This window comes from Mobula birostris, chromosome 7 (assembly GCF_030028105.1).
Source record: "Mobula birostris isolate sMobBir1 chromosome 7, sMobBir1.hap1, whole genome shotgun sequence".
Classification (NCBI taxonomy): domain Eukaryota; kingdom Metazoa; phylum Chordata; class Chondrichthyes; order Myliobatiformes; family Myliobatidae; genus Mobula; species Mobula birostris.
The window spans coordinates 32502185-32523399 of record NC_092376.1 but is presented as its reverse complement, the minus strand read 5'-3'; the positions used below and the strand labels follow the sequence as shown (position 1 = coordinate 32523399).

At 42.6% G+C, this 21215-nt stretch overlaps 1 protein-coding gene across 1 annotated transcript in view; it reads right to left on the bottom strand.

Annotated features, from left to right (window-relative positions):
• Positions 1–2716: 2716 nt before the first annotated feature.
• LOC140200098 (LHFPL tetraspan subfamily member 6 protein-like) overlaps positions 2717–21215 on the bottom strand; it is a 154931-nt gene continuing 136432 nt past the window's right edge. The window contains exons 3-4 of the mRNA XM_072262860.1: positions 14425–14523; positions 2717–7958 (exon numbers count right to left, since the gene is read on the bottom strand). Of these exons, the coding sequence (XP_072118961.1) occupies positions 7840–7958; positions 14425–14523 (218 nt within the window). The 3' untranslated portion in view covers positions 2717–7839. The remainder of the gene's footprint in view (positions 7959–14424; positions 14524–21215) is intronic.

The following is a 21215-nucleotide window of genomic DNA, read 5'->3' as shown; positions in this document are numbered from 1 at the left end:
CTAACCAGTTTCCCCCTACCACCCCTCTCCTCCGTCTAGCGGAATTAGTCCTTAGTCTAAACAATTTCTCCTTTGGCTCCTCCCACTTCCTCCAAACTAAAGGTGTAGCTATGGGCACCCGTATGGGTCCCAGCTATGCCTGCCTTTTTGTTGGCTTTGTGGAACAATCCATGTTCCAAGCCTATACTGGTATCTGCCCCCCTCTTTTCCTTCGCTACATCGACAACTGCATTGGCGCTGCTTCCTGCACGCATGCTGAGCTCGTTGACTTCATTAACTTTGCCTCCAACTTTCACCCTGCCCTCGTTTACCTGGTCCATTTCTGACACCTCCCTCCCCTTTCTAGATCTTTCTGTCTCTATCTCTGGAGACAGCTTATCTACTGATGTCTACTATAAGCCTACTGACTCTCACAGCTATCTGGACTATTCCTCTTCTCACCCTGTCTCTTGCAAAAACGCCACCCCCTTCTTGCAATTCCACCATCTGCGCCGCATCTGCTCTCAGGATGAGGCTTTTCATTCCAGGACGAAGGAGATGTCTTCCTTTTTTAAAGAAAGAGGCTTCCCTTCTTCCACCATCAACTCTACTCTCAAACGCATCTCTCCCATTTCATGCACATCCGCTCTCACCCCATCCTCCTGCCACCCCACTAGGAATAGGGTTCCCCTTGTCCTCACCTACCACCTCACCAGCCTCCGGGTCCAACGTATTATTCTCTGTAACTTCCGCCACCTCCAATGGGATCCCACTACCAAGCACATCTTTCTCTCCCCCCACCTTCTGCTTTCCGCAGGGATCGCTTCCTACACGACCCCCTTGTCCATTCGTTCCCCCCCCCATACCTTCCCACCAATCTCCCTCCTGGCACTTATCCTTGTAAGCGGAACAAGTGCTACCCATGCCCTTACACTTCCTCCCTTACCACCATTCAGGGCCCCAGACAATCCTTCCAGGTGAGGTGACACTTCACCTGTGCGTCGGCTGGGGTGATATACTGCATCCGGTGCTCCCGATGCGGCCTTCTATATATTAGCAAGACCCGACGCAGACTGGGAGACTGTTTCGCTGAACACCTATGTTCTGTCCGCCAGAGAAATCAAGATCGCCCAGTGGCCACACATTTTAATTCCGCATCCCATTCCCATTCTGACACGTCTATCCACGGCCTCCTCTACTGTCAAGATGAAGCCACACTCAGGTTGGAGGAACAACACCTTATATTCTGTCTGGGTAGCCTCCAACCTGATGGCACGAATATTGACTTCTCTAACTTCTGTTAATGCCCTTTCTCCCCTTCATACCCCATCCCTTATTTATTTATTTCATATATTTTGTATTTTTTCCCCTTTTTTCCTCTCTCTTTTTTCTCCCTCTGTCTCTCTCTCTCTCTCTCTCTCAGTATAACTCCTTGCCTGCTCTCCACCCTCGGGACTCCCCTCCCCCCTTCTCTTTCTCCCCAGGCTTCCCATCCCATGATCCTCTCCCTTCTCCAGCTCTTAGATCCATTGCTCCCCCTCCTGTCTTCTCCTATCACTTTGGATCTCCCCGTTCCCCTCCCACTTTCAAATCTCTTACTAGCTCTTCTTTCAGTTAGTCCTGATGAAGGGTCCCAGCCCGAAATGTTGACTGTACCTCTTCCTATAGATGCTGCCTGGCCTGCTGCGTTCACCAGCACTTTTTGTGTGTGTTGCTCGAACTTCCAGCATCTGCAGATTTCCTTGTGTCAACCGTACACTATGATATGGTTTACAAGTCAATATGATTTAAATAGCAGAGCACATCTGAATTCACTTAATTGCATGAGGCATTATTGCTAAGTCCATTTCTACCCTCATCTGATATCTACTTCTCCACCAGGATTAGGATTGGAAGCAGCTAAGAAATGTTCATCGCCATTAAAATAGGCCGGCACTGAGACTAGTTTTCTATTAACAAAACTCAGGGTGGGGTCTCAACCCTGTGACCTCTGGTTTGTTTGAATCATATGGATAAAATTACTGAATCAGAGAGCCAAATAAATTTCCACTTGATTTCCTTTTATGTCAGAAAGGAGCTTGGTTAAACTTACCTTAGTAATCACAAGATGATTAATAATCACAATGCATTCCACATTTTGTACTATGGTCCATTCACCTTACAATGATTTCCATTCTGAGCTGTTCAACACCATTCAGGATTAAATGCCATAATTTGTGTTCAGTCCAGACAAGCTGTATGGATCTATAGAGAGAACCACTTTCAGTTCTTAGAAATGAAACACCTTTATGTGGGGGAATGGGTGGCTGGGTGGAGATGTGTCTCTACCAGGTGCTCCCTCCCTCTGCTAGCCTGCAGGACACCCTCGGGCAAGGTGTGAAACCTGCTTAGCACCCCACCACCCATGAATCAGGTTTGCATGAAGCCATGGGAGCAGGTGCTGGTTGGTTGTATGAGCAGCTGGTGTCTATCACAAGTCCTGGTGTGACCACTGACGCCAGGCAATCTCTGAAGAGTATTGATAATGGCTGGGGTCACCAATCTTGTGAAGACACTGCCCAGAAAGCAGCAACAGCAAACCACTTCTGTAGAAAAATTTGCCAAGAGACCATGATCGTCCACGTCATACGACGGCACATAATGTGGAGAAAACTATATGGTTAATTGCAATACTTAAATTATTCCATGAAGTATAGTCTATAATAAAAGATACTTCTACGCATAAGTAAAAGCAACTAGAATTTTAATAGACTGAGCAAATGTAGATGGTGCTTATCACAAATTGATCATATAACATTTACATTGATAAATTGCAGAATATTAAAATACAAAGATTTGTATTCAGGAGCGATCCAGTATGGAAGTGACAACGACAGCAGCAAGAGGAATCAGTGCAATATAATGCACCTTCTGAATTGTACACAGCCTGAAGTTTCCTGATGGGTTGGAAAGCTTACTAAAGGTGAAGTTGTGAGGTAAAGATGTAAGTAGTTTCTCTTTGCTACCATACCTAGCAGATCCCCTCAACTATTCAACTCCATTAATCGTTCGGGGAAACCCTGTGTATACGCATGTGTTGGGTCATAGGCCACTCCTGCTTAATTCTGTATTTCTGTGGCAATACCAAAAATGATCTGCAGGGGGCAGTGAGGTGGGCAGAGGGATGGGTTGGTGGGAAGGCCACATTAAATAGTTTGATAAGTTGGTTTGCACATGTCTTATTTGTTACTTTGTTCTCACTTTTTCATTAACCCATATGGTGGTTGCAGTTAACATGTGGACAATCTCTGCCTGGTTTTTATCCTCAGTACTCGAGCCACTGGAAATTGATCAACAGAGGACCAATCATGGCAGTTCCCTGCTGCACAATGCATTTCACTGGATACAGGGTGCTTGGTGATGTCTTGGAACACACATAAAAGGCACTAAATAAATGCGAGTCTTTATCTTCCTGATCATCATCACCCTGAATCAGTTTGCATTCAGTAAGCGTAACAGGCTGACAAGGTGCATTTCATTTTATCCCAGAACTTCACAACATGGTCCTTCAGACCTTAGAAACTTTAAAAAAACACCATCCTGTCAAACTAAGAATTATCTCTCTTTTTCACATGTTAGAGTTATGCTGACTGTCTTTGTCGTTCATTTTGTGATTACACTAACACACACAAAATGCTGGATGAACTCAGCAGATCAGGCAGCATCTAAGAAAAGGAATAAAGAATCGACGTTTCAGGATGAAGGCCCTCAGCCCGAAACGTTGACTCTTCGTTTCTTTCCACAGATGCCGCCTGACCTGCTGAGCTCCTCCAGCATTTTGTGTGTGTGTGTGTTACTCTGGACTTCCAGCATCTGCAGAATCCCTTGTGTTTGTGATTACGTGAGAGCCTGATTGCAGTACAATGTGTACAGTAACAAATGTACATGGCTAACCCATACATGTCCCCATGTCCTTCCCATGGAAGTTATTCATTAAGCTTAGTTCATCACTGAGTTCAATATCCTTAAGTGTGGAGGCTTCCATGCACAGAATATAACATCTAATATCTATGCTTTAGAAGGGTTCTCATTGGATCTAATTCCTATCCTTGCATACTCTTTCCTATATTAAAATCAAATATGATGGAAGAGCTCAGTCAGTGGAAAGAGAAACCAGTTAATTCTTCTCAGAAAAATTAATTGACCCAAAACTTCAACTGCTTTCTTTTTCTACAGATGCTGCTTCGATGGCTGCGTCCTTTCAACATTTGCTTTTGTTCCAGATTCCACCAATCGTCATTTTATTTGTTTACCCTATAAACTTCCAGTCTCTAATTTCACGATTACCCGGTTTCATAATTCACTGTGTCCACGTCCACTCTCTCCACACACATTGCTATAAAGGGCTGTGAGCTTTCTCTTGACTAACCAATCATCATCTGTAAACTATAAATGTGTGCCAATGCCACTTGATGTATAGAGTAATGTCGAACCCTCCACCTTCACCAACTGGGGTGTGGAGGAGTTTGAGTGTAACAACATTTCAAATAAAGCTAAGCGCCTTTAGTTAATAATATCATGATATTCTAAATCCTCAATGGGAAATAAACACTATTTTGATGCTGAGAGATAAAGCATCTGTACTAAGAATGATTAATTATTAAATATTTAATCATGCTGTTGACAGAGTTGGGAGTCTACTCAGAACATTGCAGTTATGGATCATAATAGACATTAAACATTTTGCAAGCATTTGGAATTGTGCTTCCTTAGCACATTTCGAGAAATGCATACAGTGATTGAACTGGGTCTGCACTCATTTCAAATTAAGTTTCTACTCAAAAAAAGCTTCTCTCTTTCTGCTACTTGGACCTAACTGGAATTTCAGGCAGCTCAGAGAGACACTGTGACTCACATTTTGCTTGAGGCAGTAATGTGGATATCAGCTAGGAAAAATTACTTTGTGTTTCAAGTTGCATATGCACTCAGTGACCACTTTATTAGGTACAACTGCTCATTAATGTAAATATCTAATCAGCCAATCACGTGGCAACATCTCAATGCATAAAAAGCATGCAGGCATGGTCAAGAGGTTCATTTGTTATTCCGACCAAACATCAGAATGGAGAAGAAATGTGACCTAAGTGTTGTGACCACAGACTGATTGTTGGTGCCAGATGGGGTGGTTTGAGTATCTCAGAAACTGCTGATCTCCTGGGATTTTTTTTACATACAACAATATCTAGAGTTTACGGAGAATGGTGTATAAAACAAAAAAAAACATTCAGTGCGTGGCAGTTCTGTGGGTGAAAACGCCTTGTTAATGAGAGAGGTCAGAGGAGAATGGCCAGACTGCGCCAGACTGACAGGAAGGTGACAGTAACTCACGCAACCATGCGCTTCCACAGCAGTGTGCAGGAAAACATCTCTGAATGCACAACATGTTGACCTTTGAAATGAATGGACTACAGCAGCAGAAGACCACACCAGGTTCTACTCCTGTACTGAATAAAGAGGGCACTGAGTTTAGGTTTTCAATTTAACAGCATTGCAAGCATATAGCAGTCGTGACAGGAATATTTATTCTCAATGTTGGTCAATAGTCTCACATTTGGATCCAAATCTCAAATTTCATTTAGGCATAAAGTCTAATTGGCCATTGATTAATTGGCCATTGAGGCTGTTCTGTTTGTGTCTTAAATCTAAACTGAGCTGTACACTCAGCTCCTCAAGGCTACTCTGCCAGTTAATATGATTTTAGCTGATTTGATTATAATTTCAACTTGACCTTTCAACCTAATCACATTTCACTTTCTAGTTATCAAGATTCCACCACTCTTTAACCTCATAAATCAAAGACTCCATTGGAACTGCCATTCCAAAGATTCACAGCACTCTGAAGGAAAATCATTTCACTTGCAAAGGGGCTTGGATTTTTGACCGTCACTCTATAGGTTTGCTGGGTCTGGTCAATAAACAATGCAGTCAAGCAAAATGCAATCCATAGTCGGTGTCTCTCTGAACTGCCCTGAATTCCAGATTTCTAAAGATGTATCACGGAGAACATTCTGACTGCCTGCATCACCGTCTGGTATGGGGTGGGGGGAGCTGCTGCAGAGGGTTGTAAAATTAGTCAGCTCCCCATGGGCACCAGCCTCTGTAGCATCCTGGACATCCTTAAGGAGCGGGGCCTCAATAAGGCAGCGTCCAACATTAAGGACCCCCATCGCCCAGAACATTCCCTCTTCTCATTGCTACCATCAGGTAGGAGGTACAGAAGCCTGAAGGTACACACTCAGCAATTCAGGAACAGCTTCTTCCCCTCTGCCATCCGATTTCTGAATGAACATTGAATCCTTGGACATTACCTCACTACTTTATTTCTTTTTTGTTCACTACTTAATTTAACCATTTAATACATGCATACTGTAATTCATAGTTTTTTTTAATATTGTTGCTGCAAAGTTAACACATTTCACGGCACTTGCCAGTGAGTCTGATCAAACTTGATTCTGATTCTGAAAGAGAAAAAGAGCAGAGACAGAAATTGAAATGTGTGCAGACTCAGTACAATCACTGCATTAATTTCTTTGTGGCCCCTTTAACCTTCCCACAATTCTGCTGGTGCCCCGGGGTCAGTTTTGTTGCAGAACCATTGGAAACTGCTTGGTTGCAGGATTGGTGTTGGGGGAAGGGACGTGTCGTGTCTTCCCACTTGCTGACGCTGAAGTGACCACCAGCAAGCACTCTCGCCTGAATGCAGAGCACTGGTTAGATTTACAGCAGAGTTGGAAAGCATTTGAAGGCAATCCAGCCCAACCCTCCTTCAGAAGAGAAAAGAGGGTACTTTCCTTTTGCTGTTAGAAGATCGGTTACATAACTGCACAGAAAGGTACTGTTACCTGTATGTCGTAACAGCAGCAACATTGACAAAATTGTACCTTACAAACATATAAACAGAACTGGATACGTATTGAATACAGTCTAGCAGGAACTGATAACATGATACATGAACCATTCTATTAAATACATTGACTAATATTTAGTTTTGTGAGACACTGTTTTTTCCTCAAACTGGAAATGGGTGAATACCGTGTATGTGTTGTGTGTACGAATATATAATTATACATTACATATAAAATTATGTACATACAAGTAAAAAAAAAGATTTTACTAGTAAAATTGGTCCTTGAAACATCTTATTTAAAGGCAAAGAAAAGTCTAAAGGGAGTAAATTTTATTCAAAGTGCTCCATTCTTTTATCAGACAAAGTTACTCATCATTTCAAAAGTAATTGAAAATATTATTGCTAGCATGATGATTGCATTTCCACTGATGGAGGGTGTCGCCTGTGTACAGCAGCGGTTGAGAACTAATTTGGCAGATGCCCCAAAGCTATTGGCCCAGTGTGTTCAGTAAATCCCCATGCCCTCTCCTGCTCCTTAGAAAGGTTGCTCCCTATAATGGAGTCATCTTAGGATATTACCCATGAAAGATGCCTCACTATCTGAGCAAACAGGAAAGGTCCCCTCCGGGGTTCCATTTATATTTAAAACATCACCAGCGTTTACGCTTTGGTTATTTTATTAAACAGGAGAAAGCTTGAGCAAGGAGCACTTTGAACAGACATTTTATGGAGGACTTTCCTTCCTCTTTAAAGAGTTGAAAGACCATATTTCTGAGAAACAAGCACATAACAAGAAAAAATATCAGATAAACACCAGGCAGAAGTCTTCCACTCCGATTCATTTTCAGTTAGGAATTTTCTCCTTCCTTCCGATGTAGAAAGCAATGTGGAGCAAGTTCATTGGAAAAGTTCCCAGAAAATACTTTGCTCTCAACTTTACTCCTCCACAGTTCTCTTTGTCCATATTTGGGGTTTCAGTATGGATAGTGTTTCTGTTTTTTACCGGCAAAGCAAGCCAGCCAAGTGCAGAGAAGCATTGCAGCAGCTGCCCCGCCTCCGGTACAGTAATAGGCCCATCCCAGCTGACATGAGCCTACAAAACAAAATAAGTGATGTTACATCTAATATTATCGAGCTTAGCTTCATGTTCAGCATTCTAGCAACATTGCATGAGGAACATCTGGTTCTCAAGTACATACATCTTCTACTTTGGTCTGTCCACAGTAACTCACAGTTAAAATACTTACCTAACAGTAGTATGACAGGCTAGTAGCATCATATAAGCAGCTTTCATAAGAAATACACATATTAAACATAAATTTTACACTATTTTTCATAGAAAACACAATCTGAATAAGGAAAGGCAATCCATTTTATTGCAAAGTGGTCATAATATTGCTAAACTGCAGTATAGTGCCAGTGAGCCTGGAGTTGGGGTCTTGTCATTGGATAGTCTGACGGTTGATACTGAAAATCGAAGCCCAAAGCTCAATCAGAAATCCAGAAGTCAAAGTCTGCTGACTGAAGACCCGGAGGCCTGTCCTCCTTGGAGTGCTGTCCGTGTTTGTGGATGGGTGGGAAGGGAGGAAAGGGGCTTGTTTTGCTGTTGTTGTTTTGTGCTTAGTGTTGGCGCGTGGCCAAGTGGTTAAGGCGTTGGTCTAGTGATCTAAAGGTCGCTAGTTCGAGCTCAGCTGAGGCAGCGTGTTGTGCCCTTGAGCAAGGCACTTAACCACACATTGCTCTGCGACGACACCGGTGCCAAGCTGTATCGGCCATAGTGCCCTTCCTTTGGACAACATCGGTGGCGTGGAGAGGGGAGACTTGCAGCATGGGCAACTCCTTGCCCAGGCCTGCGCCCTAGAAACCTTCCAAGGCACAAATCCATGGTCTCACGAGACTAACGGATGCCTAATTATATTTGTGCTTAGGACGTTCTGTTTTGCTCTGTTCTATGTTGTTCTGCCAGGCACTGTGGGCATGTTTTATTGGTGTCAGAATGTCAGGTGACACATGTGGGCTGCCATCAGAACATCACTGGGTTGTATTGATTGTTGGTGCAAATGATGCACTCCATTGAATGTTTTGATGTAAAAAGCAAAAGAGACAGCATATAATACAGCAAAATTTAATGGGAAATTATAGAATCGAGAAGCTTTTAAAAGCAACAGAAGACAACTAATACAGTCGTAACAAGGAAAAAGATTAAATATGATGGTAAGCTAGCCAATAATATCAAAGCGGATACCAAAAGCTTTTTCAGATCAATAAAGAGTAAAAGAGAGGTGAGAGTAGACGTCAGATTGCTGGAAAATGACGCTAGAGAGGCAGTAATAGGGGACAAAAAAAAATGGCAGACGAACTGCATAAGTATTTTACATCTGTCTTCACTATGGAACCAGCAGTTTGCCAGAAATTCCAGAATGTTGGGGGTCAGAAGTGAGTGTAGTTGCTATTACTAAGGAGAGGTGTTTGCAAAGCTTAAAGGTCTGAAGGTAGATAAGTCACCTGGACCAGATGGATTACAGCCAGAGGTAGCTATAGAGATTATGCAGCCATTAGTAATGACCTTCCAAGAATCACTAGGTTCTGGCATATTTGCAGAGGAGTGGAAAATTACAAATGTTACTCCACTGTTTAAGAAGGGAGGGAGGCAGAAGAAAGGAAATTCTAGGGCAGTTAGCCTGACCTCATGGTTTGGAAGATGTTGGAGTTGATTGTTAAGGATGACGTATCAGGATACTTAGACTAAAGTTCCTTGATAACTCATCAAGGGAAAATCTGGCTTGACAAATCTGTTGGAACTCTTTGAGGAAATAATAAGCAGGATAGACAAAGGAGAATTGGTGGATGTTGTGTACTTGGATTGTCAGAAGATCTCAGACAAGATGCCACACTTGAGTTTCCTTCACAAGATAAGAGCCCATGGCATTATGAGAAAGATACTAGCATGGATAGAGGATTGGCTGACTGGCAGGAGGCAAAGAGTGGGAATAAAGGGAGCCTTTTCTTGTTGGCTGCTGGTGACTCGTGTCTGTTCCGCAGGTGTTGGTGTTGGGACCACTTCCTTTTACATTATATGTCAATGATTTGGATAACAGAATTGATGGCTTTGTGGCCAAGTTTACAGATGATACGAATATGAGTAGAGGAGTAGGTAACATTGAAGAAGCAGGGAGCCTGCAGAAGGACTTAGAAAGATTAGGAGAATGGGCAGTGAAGTGGCAGATGGAATACAGTGTTCGGAAGTGCATGATTGTTCACTTTGGAAGAAGAAATAAAACTGTAGACTATTTTCTAAGTGGGGAGAAAATTCAGAAATCCAAGGTGCAGAGAGATTTCCCTTAAGGTTAACTTGCAGGTTGAGTTGGTGTTGAGGAAGGCAAATGCAATGTTAGCAATTATTTTGAGAGAACTATAATCATTGGCTGATTGGTAGGAGGCAGTGAGTGGGAATAAAAGGACCATTTTCTGGTTGGCTGCCAGTGACTAGTGGTGTTCTGCAGGGGTTGATGCTGGGACAACTTTTTATGCTGTATTTCAGTTATTTAGATGATGAAATATTTGGCTTTGTTACCATGTTTGTAGATAATACAAAGATTGGTGGAGGGGCAGGTAATGTTGGGGAAACAGGTAGGCTGCAGAAGAACAGACAGGTTAGGAGAATGGGCAAGAGAGTGACAAATGAAATACAGTGTTGGAAAATGCATGGTCATGCACTTTGGTAATAGAAATAAATGTGCAGACTATTTTCTAAACGGGGAGAAAATCCAAAAATCTGAGATGTCTATGAAGGTTCTCAGTCATCCAGGTCATTGTATATCAAGCAGTGATAAATCAAGGCAACTGAACTTGTTGTATTGTCCAGAAGGTATTTCAACATCATCCAAGAGGCTTCATCAGTTCTGATCCATGGTGAGTAGTCGGGGGTGAGGAAGGCAAATGCAATGTTAGCATTCATTTCAAGAGGTCTAGGATACAAGTGCAGGGATGTGATGCTGAGGCTTTATAAGGCACTGCTGAGGCCTCACCTTGAGTATTGTGAGTAGTTTTGGACTCTTCATCTAAGAAGGAATCTGCTGGCATTGAAGAGGGTTCAGAGAAGGTTCACAAAGATGATTCCAGGAATGAATGGGTTATCATATGAGGAATGTTTGTTGGCTCTGGGTCTGTACTTGCTGGAATCTAGAAGGATGAGGGGGGAATCTCATTAAAGCCTTTTGAACACTGAAAGGCCTAGACAGTAGATGTGGTAAGGATGTTTCCCATGGTGGAGGAGTCTAGGACAAGAGGGCACAGACTCAGGTTTAGAAGGTTGTCCATTTAAAACAGAGATGCAGAAATTCAGGAACAGCTTCTTTCTCCCTGCCATCCGATTCCTAAATGGACATTGAAACTGTGAACACTACATCACTTTTTAATATATATTATTTCTGTTTTTGCACAATTTTTAATCTACTCAATATACATATACTATAATTGATTTACTTATCTATTGGTTTTTTTTTCTTCTAGATTATGTATTGCATTGAACTGCTGCTGCTAAGTTAACAAATTTCACGACACATGCCAGTGATAATAAACCTGATCCTGACTCTGAAATTTCTTTTGCCAGAGGGTTGAGAATTTATGGAATTTACACAGGCATATGCGGGGCATTGGGTGTATTTAAGACAGTGATTGATAGGTTCATGATTGGACATGGTGTCAAAGGTTATGGGGAGTGGGGCTAAGGAGGGGAAAAAAAGGATCAGTCAAAATTGAATGGTGGGGCAGACTCGATGGGCCAAATGGCCTAATTCTGCTCCTATGTCTTATGTTTATGGTCTACGGTCTTATAAAGGCAAGAATGTAACGCAGAGGCTTCATAAGACACTGGTGAGCCCTCACTGGGAGAATCACGAATAACTTCGAGTCCTTTACCTAAGAAAGGATGTGCTGATATTGGAGAGTATTCAGAGCAGGTTCATGAGAATGATTCCTGGAATGAAAGGGTTGTCGTAGGGGGGCATTTGATGGCTCTGGGTTTGTACTCACTGGAATTTAGAAGAATTTAGAAACCTATCAAATGTTGAAATGTTGAAAGGCTTAGAGAGAGTGGATGCGGAGAGGATGCTTCCTATAGTAGGGGAATTTAGGCCCAGAGGGCACAGCCTCAGAATAGAGGGACAACTATTTGCAACAGAGATGAGGAAGAATTTCTTTAGCCAGAAGGTGCTGAACCTGTGGAATTTGTTGCCACAGGTGGCTGTGGAGGCCAGGGGTCTAGGTGTATTTAAGGCAGATGCCAATAGGTTCTTGGTAGTCAGGGTGTGAAAGGTTATGGGTAGAAGGCAGGAGAAGGAGGTTGAGAGGGAAAATGGATCAGCCATGATGAAATAGCAGGGCAGACGTCATGGGCTGAATCGCCTAATTCTGCTTCCATGTACATGTGATAAATAAGCAAACTCGAATCTAAATCTTTTTTGTGTTTTACATATTGGTTCAAGAACTGAATGCTTGAAAGGAGGAAGCTGTCCTTCAACCTGGTGTGTGGGATTTCAGCCTTCTGCACCTCCCATCCAATTGTAGAATAGAGTGGAGTTGGACAATTGACCCAGTCGAAGACCTAGAATTCTGGAAAATTGCAGAGTGTGGTAAATAGCAACCAATTCATCGTGCTCAGAAAAACTCAAGAATGGACTATACTGTGAGTAACATCAGTAGACGAATTAAGCATATCCTGAACACTCTACGTTTACATTCAGATTTCTTGACGGCCTGTTTACTCATCAGATCACTCTATGCTATGTGCTATTCTCAGGTCGAAGACCTGACATGTGAGCCATTGCCAGTGTGGGCACCTCTTCACTTCTCCTCTAGCTCAGCCTCCATCTATTAAGAATCTAATATAGCTCAGCCTGTCAGGGGCATATGGTAACGGAAGGCCATGTCGGTGAGGGGAGGGGGTGCTGCTCATGGAATGCCACCCCTAGTTGGCGGCGGGGACTAGTCCATGTGAGAAGCATTGCAGCCCCTCCCATTGGCTTCCACTTAGCTGATGACATCACAGTGCCAGTAGGGTTAAATCTAGTGCTAGGCAACCATGTGGTCTCTTTTCCTCTCACGTTGCCGTAGGCCAGGTAGACAAGGGTGCCATGGAAACAGTAGACACTGGTTGTGTGCAGCAGTGCAGAAGGCCTGTGTGCACTCTTTAAAAAAGTACTTGCCACTGTGTGTATGTGCAATGTCTGTTTGCTCCTGCAACTTTGGGCACTCAGTTTAGACAATATGGGTAACTGAGTTTAGCTTGAAGGTTTACTGAATGTTTACTGTCTGCCTTGTCCTGTAAATAAATAGTTAACCTATTTACTGGTAAGTGAGTATTTTCTGTTCCCCTCACTGAACCTGTGAACCTGATTTCCCACAACAGGGGTTGGGGAAGGGAGTGGGGGGGGGCGGGGAGGTTGTTATGTGTTCCCAACATCTCCACCTCGCTGACAATCAACAGTGGCACACCTCAAGTATGTGTGCTTAGCCCACTGCTCTACTCTCCCTACACCTGCAATTGTGTTGCATGGCACAATGCAAACGGCATCTATAAATATGCCAAAGACAAAACTATTGTTGGCAGAATTTCAGATGGTGACGAGGAAGCGTACAGGAGCAAGATAGATCAACTGGTAGAGAGGTGTCACAACAATAACCTCGTGCTCAACATCAGTAAGACCAAGGAGTTGATTGTTGACCTCAGGAAGAGGAAATTGAGGGAACACACACCAGTCCTCATCAAGGGATCAGAGGTGAAAAGGGTGAGCAGTTTCAAGTTCCTGGGTGTCAACATCTCTTATGGTCCATCCTGGGCCCGACATATTGATGCAACTACAAAGAAGTATGGCAGTGCCTGTATTTCACTAGGAGTTTGAGGAGAATTGGTGTGCCCCAAAGACACTCACACATCCCTACAGATGTACCATGGATAGCATTCTAACTGGTTGTATCACTGTCCGTTATTGAGGGGCCGCTACACTGGATCAGAAAAAGCTGCAGGAAGTTGTAAACTCTACCGTCTCCATCATGAGCACCAGCCTACCCAGCATCCAGGCGATGCATCAAAAATGCGGCATCCATCATTACGGACCCCCATCACCCAGGACATGCCCCCTTCTCATTGCTACCATCAAGGAAGAGGTACAAGAGCCTGAAGACACACACTCGACATTTCAGGAATAGTTCCTTCCCCTCTGTCATTAGATTTCTGAACAGACAATAAACCCATGAACAGATAGTATATTTTTCCCTTCTCTTTGCACAACATATTTAACGTGAATATATATATATTTCTTATTGTAATTTATACTTTTTATTATGTATTGCAATGTACTGCTGCCACTAAAACAAATTTAACTGACACATGCCAGTGATATTAAACCTGATTCTGATCTACATTCAAAGTTTTATTGATCAAAACTCCCACAAAGTGTCTAGACAAAAATCAGCACGGCCAGTATATTTTATTGCAGCCCTTGCAAACGGTTCAGAAACCTGGAAGAGATTCTGCATGGACGTCCCACTGCCCTTACCGAGCTCAAACTGGTCTGAGAGGTTGCTGCACGTCTGTCGAACTTCTTCGCTGTTCCAGCCCAGAGGGTACAGGGCACAGCCTGAACCAATCAGCAGGCCTGCAAATACAAGGGATACATGAGTTTTTAAAGTTATTATACTGGGGGACCAATGCACCCTATAACATCAGTATATTAACATCCCACAGCTGTCTTACAGAATTTGCATCAGCTATCAGGAGAGACTGGGCAAATTCTCTTCCTCTTCTGAGAGGTTGCTGGGAGACCTGATAAAATTATGAGAGGGATACATGAAGTAGTCAGAGCATTTTTCTTATGGTGGAAATGTCAAATATTAGGGACATGAGGATGAAGATTTAAAAGAAATGTGTGAGGTATGCTTTTTGAACACAGAGTGGGGTAGTTGCCTGGCTGTCAGCGGAGGAGGTAAAAGCTGATACTGTAAGTAGTTGGATCAAACATAAAATCTTAGAATACAAGAGTGACTATTCTCCCATTTAGCCCATGTTGGACGGCTTCTTAGAGGTAAATCTATTAAATTGCTTAAACTATCATACATGCTTCACCCCCAAAAAAATTTTTAGCACATTCACACAGTACCATTGATGCACTAATAGTTTTATTAGGAACTGAGATTTTCACACCCATTGAAAAACGCTTTATAAATGGAGATGGGCCCATCCTTCTAATGTTAACATATGTGTAAGTTCAATTTGTGCTTCTGTAATGGCAAAATTGTCAACTTTCACCATATCAAGTCATTCAACTGACAGAAACTTCTGGAAGCTTCTGACAGCAATGCATATAGTGTTGTCAATAATTCCCTGATGTGCCACATGGTGCCCTACTTTGGACGCTCCTCCATATCATCTCTAGAAATCTGTGGACAGATGAAAACTGAAGGGACTCGTGAATGGTCTGACCACAAAATAGCTTGAAAACTTTAAAGCTTGTTCTCCAAGCCACAATTATTGCTCAGCTTTGTTAACCCAAACGCATATAGATTCAGTTCAATCCTCAAAACGAAATGGATTTCAAGATAATATTCTTAATGCTCATGATGTCTTGGGTTTTACTTCAAGCTTTTTTTATTAGTTCTAACCTTCATTTCACACTGTAAAATATTTAAGCTGTTGGTGAATAATTGTGCTTCTTTAATTCCTGGATGCCAGGAACCATAAAACTATAAGACATAGGAGCAGAATTGGGCCATTTGGTCCATCGAGTCTGCTCTGATGTTCCATCTGCCTTATTACCCCCCTCTATCTTCTGCCTTCTCGCCATAAACTCTGGCGCCTTTACTAATCAAGAACCTATCAACCACCACTTAAAATATACCCAGTGACTTTGCCTCTGGGATCCTGTGGTCTGACACTTAATGAGACATTAACATGAGAAAAAGGAAAGCTCTCACCACAGACCAGCGGTGCTGCCAATGCATTACCACTGAGCAAAATTAACTTGTTGAGTAACTTTTTGCTACGTTGTTGACGATGGATCAGAGATGGTGAGTTTCCTGAGATAACAAGATGAAGTGTTTATTTCTCTTTAAATTTGATGAATTGTCAATTAGGCAACAGCACTGAACCCTAATTGTTTCTTTTTATTTCATCAGCATTTATTTTTAACACTACTGTGACCCAATATTAAAAATAAGAGTGACTATAAACTGCAACAGACACTTCACAATGGAGCAGAGTTGGTGTTATGTCTGCCAATGTGTTAATTTGATTTCAGTAAACTTGCTGTAACGTCATTTTATAATCTCTCTTTGTTTACTGACTCCCATCTTCTAAACAGTATAATTGAGCAACGTATTAACTTATTCCAGGGCTCAGCCAATGCCATTCTGAAACCAGCAATCAGATGTGCTCAAGTGTAGCCTATGATTATCCGTGCCTTCCAACGGATGGATTTGGACTTCATTTAGTCTCTATATTACAGCATGAATACAGTCCGGGCCTCAGCAGTGCAATAAGCTACATGTACTAGTAGAAATGATGAACATTGATTGCAGTTCAAGGTCAGACAACTTCATCTTCTAAATACCATGTACAGTAGACAATGTAGCTCTTATAATAACCTTGAACCCTTCCATTTTCTCCAGCTAACACCCTTGCTTTGTCCTTATGCAAGTCTGCAGCAGAGCAAGGCTCTCTCTCATGCATCATTCCAATTCTTGCTCCAACTATCCCAGATTTTGTTCAGCCATGGAAACAGGTGTGCACTTTGCTGGAAATAATATCCTTTGTAAATGCAATTGTGGCTCTCCGTACTGCTTATTCATTTCCGGCTCTTTGCCTTTATCTCCAGTTTTCCTTGAAGTGCACACCCCGAGCTGTCCCTTCATTTTATTCAAGTTTCCCGCATAGGGTGGTCACTTTGTATTCCCAAGTATCTTTTCCTCATGTTTGGTTATCCCCACTTTGCCACTAATTTCACTGGATTCAAAACCTTTCTCAAAATTCTTCCAGTCAACTCTTTTTTTTAAGGCCATCTCAAAATAACCCTTTTCTCTTGCAACATACACGAAATGCTGGAGTAACTCAGGCGGCTAGGCAGCATTGATGGAAAGAGTATAGCGGATGATTCAGGCTGAGATCTTTCATCAGGACCTTCTCTCTTGCAGCAGTTCATGCAAGACGTACAAGTCCTGACGAAGGGTCTCGGCCTGAAACGTCGACTGCGCCTCTTCCTAGAGATGCTGCCTGGCCTGCTGTGTTCACCACCAACTTTTATGTGTGTTGCAAGTTTTTTTTTAATCCTTGTTGCAATGAGGAAGGCCCTAATAATGCAAGTTATTACTCTGTGTAACTGGCCAATCAAAAAGGCATAAGAAACCATTTGGCCCAATGTGCCTATGCAGGCCCTTAGAAGCCCACTGCCCTGTTATCATCCCTGGAGCATTTCAATCCATTTTCATCATCTTCTTAGCTTGAACATGACCAATTCAACTCTTTTCAAAGCTGATATTGATTATAAATAGTATGCTGTCAGTAGGGTCATAGAGAGTTACAAAGTTGTACTGCTCAGAAATGGGCCCTATAGCCCACCAAGACCATGCTGACCTTTTCTCCCCATCTTCATAAATCTCATTTGCCCACATTCGGTCTGTATAAACGTCCTCTCCAGACAGCCTTTCGATGTGTGAGTTGGTGGTGGGAAGGGGGCTCGTTTTTCTTTTGTTGGTCTGCTGAATATTGTGGACACGCTGTGCTGGCACCGGAATATCTGGCAATGCTTGCAGGCTGCCCTTTCCCTCCCTCCCTCTCTTTTTCTCTCTTAATGCCACAGCTACATATCAAACTGAGCTACACAGACCACAAAGTTTCTCAGGAAAACTCTTTTCACTGCCTCATCTGCAATAAAAGAGAATAATTCCAAGTCACCGGGGATCCAGATCTGCAATGCCAAAGAGAAATGATAGTAATCGGTCCTGATGCAGGGTTGAGCCATCATCCCTTTGCTTCTATAGATGCTGCTTGACCTTCCAGCAATTTGACTTTTGCTATCACAAAGACATGCCTGACCCCAAGGACACCACTGCAAAAAAGTGACAGTTCAGCTGTCAATTATTGATCTTCTCTGATCACTTTAAATGCATGAGGGGAAAAATATTGCAAGTCAGACAGAGTTAGAGTTCAGGTCATTGACCCTCCATTATAAACCATGATGAAAAATCATCGATTTGAAACATTAACTTTGTTTCTGTTTCTAGAGACACTGTTTGACCTGCTGAATATTTGCAGTTTTGATGCGAGTTTTCCAGCATCAACAGCTTCATTTTGCCTTTTCAATCCAGAGTGAGCCGGAGGGTCCCTGGTTAATCTGGTTGTTGTGCAGATTAACAGCAGTGTCATTAGGCACAATAACCAGGAGCTGGAATGGGTCAGAGTGCTTCCAGCAGATGTTATTTTTCTTTGGCATGAGAGGAGGTAGATGGAAGCTCTCTATAGATTAGCCATGGATTAAAAGTGGGGCTGTGGGGAGAAACGATCTCCTTCAGTTTACCAGGTTGTAATTTAAGTTCAACATTCATAGTAAATCAATTATCAAAGTACATATATGTCACCATATACAGTACAACCTGGAGATTCATTTCTTGCAGCCATTCAAAGCAAAAAAAAATAAAATCAATGAAAATCTGCACATAAGGACCAGCAAACAATGAATGTGCAAAAGACAAACTGCACAAATAAAAAATAAATTAATACTGAGAACATGAGTTATAGAGGCCTTGAAAGTGAGTTGATAGGTTGTGGAACCAGTTCAGAGTTGAGGTGAGTGAAGTTATCTACGCTGGTTGAAGGGTAATAACTGTACCCGGACATGGAACAACATCCTTGACAAATAGCAACCTTGCAGACACAGTGAAAGACCATTAGGTGTGACTAGCTTTCATACCCTCCTATGCCCACTATTTACAGAAATTTACAAGCAATCATCATAACTGCAGGGTTCAAGGAGATGAGCTTTTCAATAGCTGTGGAGTTTGTAAAAACTTGTTTACAGTTGTTAGTATTTCTGCCATTAGCAAGAACTATAAACTCTCTTATTACTGATGTTCACTGATATCTATAATCTCAGTCATCGGTGCCCGAGAAGAGCGTGGTGGCCTGCCTTAATGGCTATTAAGTAACCTAGGTGCACTTACATCTACAATGATGAATTGTTTTGAGAAGCTGGTGATGAAACATATCAGCTCCTGCCTGAGAAGTGACTTGAACCTGCTCCAATTTGCCTATCGGAGCAATAGGTCCATAGTAAATGCCATCTCACTGGCTCTTCACACAACCCTGGAACATCTGAACAGCAAAGATGCATACATCAGAATGCTCTGCATCGACTACAGCTCAGCAGTTAATACCATCATCCCCTCAAAACTCATCTATGAGCTCTAAGACGTTGTTCTCAATACCTCCCTGTGCAATTGGATCCTGGATTCCTCATTTGCAGACCCCAGTCAGTTCAGATTGGTAAAAACATCTCCTCCACAATCTCCATCAGCACAGGTGCACCACAAGGCTGTGTGCTTAGCCCCCTGCTCTACTGACTTTACACTCATGACTGTGTGGCTAAGCACAGCTCCAATGCCATATTCAAATTTGCTGACGACACCACTGTTGTGGGCTGCATCAAACGAGGTGATCAATCAGCATACAGGAGGGAGACTGAAAATTTGGTTAAATGATGTCATGACAACAACTTCTCACTCAATGTCAAAAAGACCAGGAAACTGATGATAGACTTCAGGAGAGGGAAACCAGAGGTCTGTGAGCCAGTAATCACAGGATCAGAGGTGGAAAGGGTCAGCTACTTTGAATTCCTGGGTGTTACTATTTCAGAGGACCTGTCCTGGACCCAGCATGTGAATGCAATTGTGGAGAAAGCACGACGGCACCTCTACTTCCTATGGAGTCTGCGGAGATTGGCATGACCCATCTAAAATTTTGACGAACTTGCACAGATGTGTAGTGGAGAGTGTATTAAATGACCGCATCACAGCCTGGTATGGAAACACCAATGCCCTTGAACAGAAAATCCTACACAGGTAGGAAACTTCGTCACATGGTGTGAGCAGAATTATCTGCAGCTTAATGCGAAAAAGACTAAGGAGCTGGTGGTAGACCTGAGGAGAGCTAAGGTACTGGTGACCCCTGTTTCCATCCAGGGGGTCAGTGTGGACATGGTGGAGGATTACAAATACCTGGAGATATGAATTGACAATAAACTGGACTGGTCAAAGAACACTGAAGCTGTCTACAAGAAGGGTCAGAGCCGTCTCTATTTCCTGAGGAGATTGAGGTCCTTTAACATCTGCTGGATGATGCTGAGGATGTTCTACGAGTCTGTGGTGGCCAGTGCTATCATGTTTGCTGTTGTGTGCTGGGACAGCAGACACCAACAGAATCAACAAACTCATTCATAAGGCCAGTGATGTTGTAGGGATGGAACTGGACTCTCTCACAGTGGTGTCTGAAAAGAGGATGCTGTCTAAGTTGCATGCCATCTTGGTCAATGTCTCCCATCCACTACATAATGTACTGGGTGGGCACAGGAGTACATTCAGCCAGAGACTCATTCCACCAAGATGCAACACAGAGCGTCATAGGAAGTCATTCCTGCCTGTGGCTATCAAACTTTACAACTCCTCCCTCAGAGGATCAGACTCCCTGAGCCAATAGGGGCTGGTCCTGGACTTATTTCATAATTTACTGGCATAATTTACATATTACTATTTAACTATTTATGGTTCTATTACTATTATTTATGGTGCAACTGTAACGAAAACCAATTTCCCCCGGGATCAATAAAGTATGACTATGACTATGACTAAAAGGAAGCAGATTCAGCCCAGTACATCATGGGTAAAGACCTCCCAACCATTGAGCACATTCACATGAAATGCTGTTGTAGGAAAGTCACATCCATTATCAGAGATCCTCACTACCCAGGCCATGCTCTTTTCACTGCTGCCATCAGGTAGAAGATACCAGAGCTTCAGGACTCACACTGCCAGGTTCAAGAACAGGCTCTTGAACGAAAGAGGACAACTACACTCATGTGCCCATCCATTGAGATGTTCCCACAACCAATGATCTCTCTTTAAGGACCCTTTATCTTGTTATTTCATGTTCTTGTTATTTATTGCTATTTATTTATATTTGTTTTTGGACAGTTTATCTTCAGCACTCTACCTGATCTTTCATTGATCCTGTTATAGTTATTATCCTATAGATTTGCTGAGCATGCACGCAGGAAAATTAACCTCCGGATTGCATATGTACTCT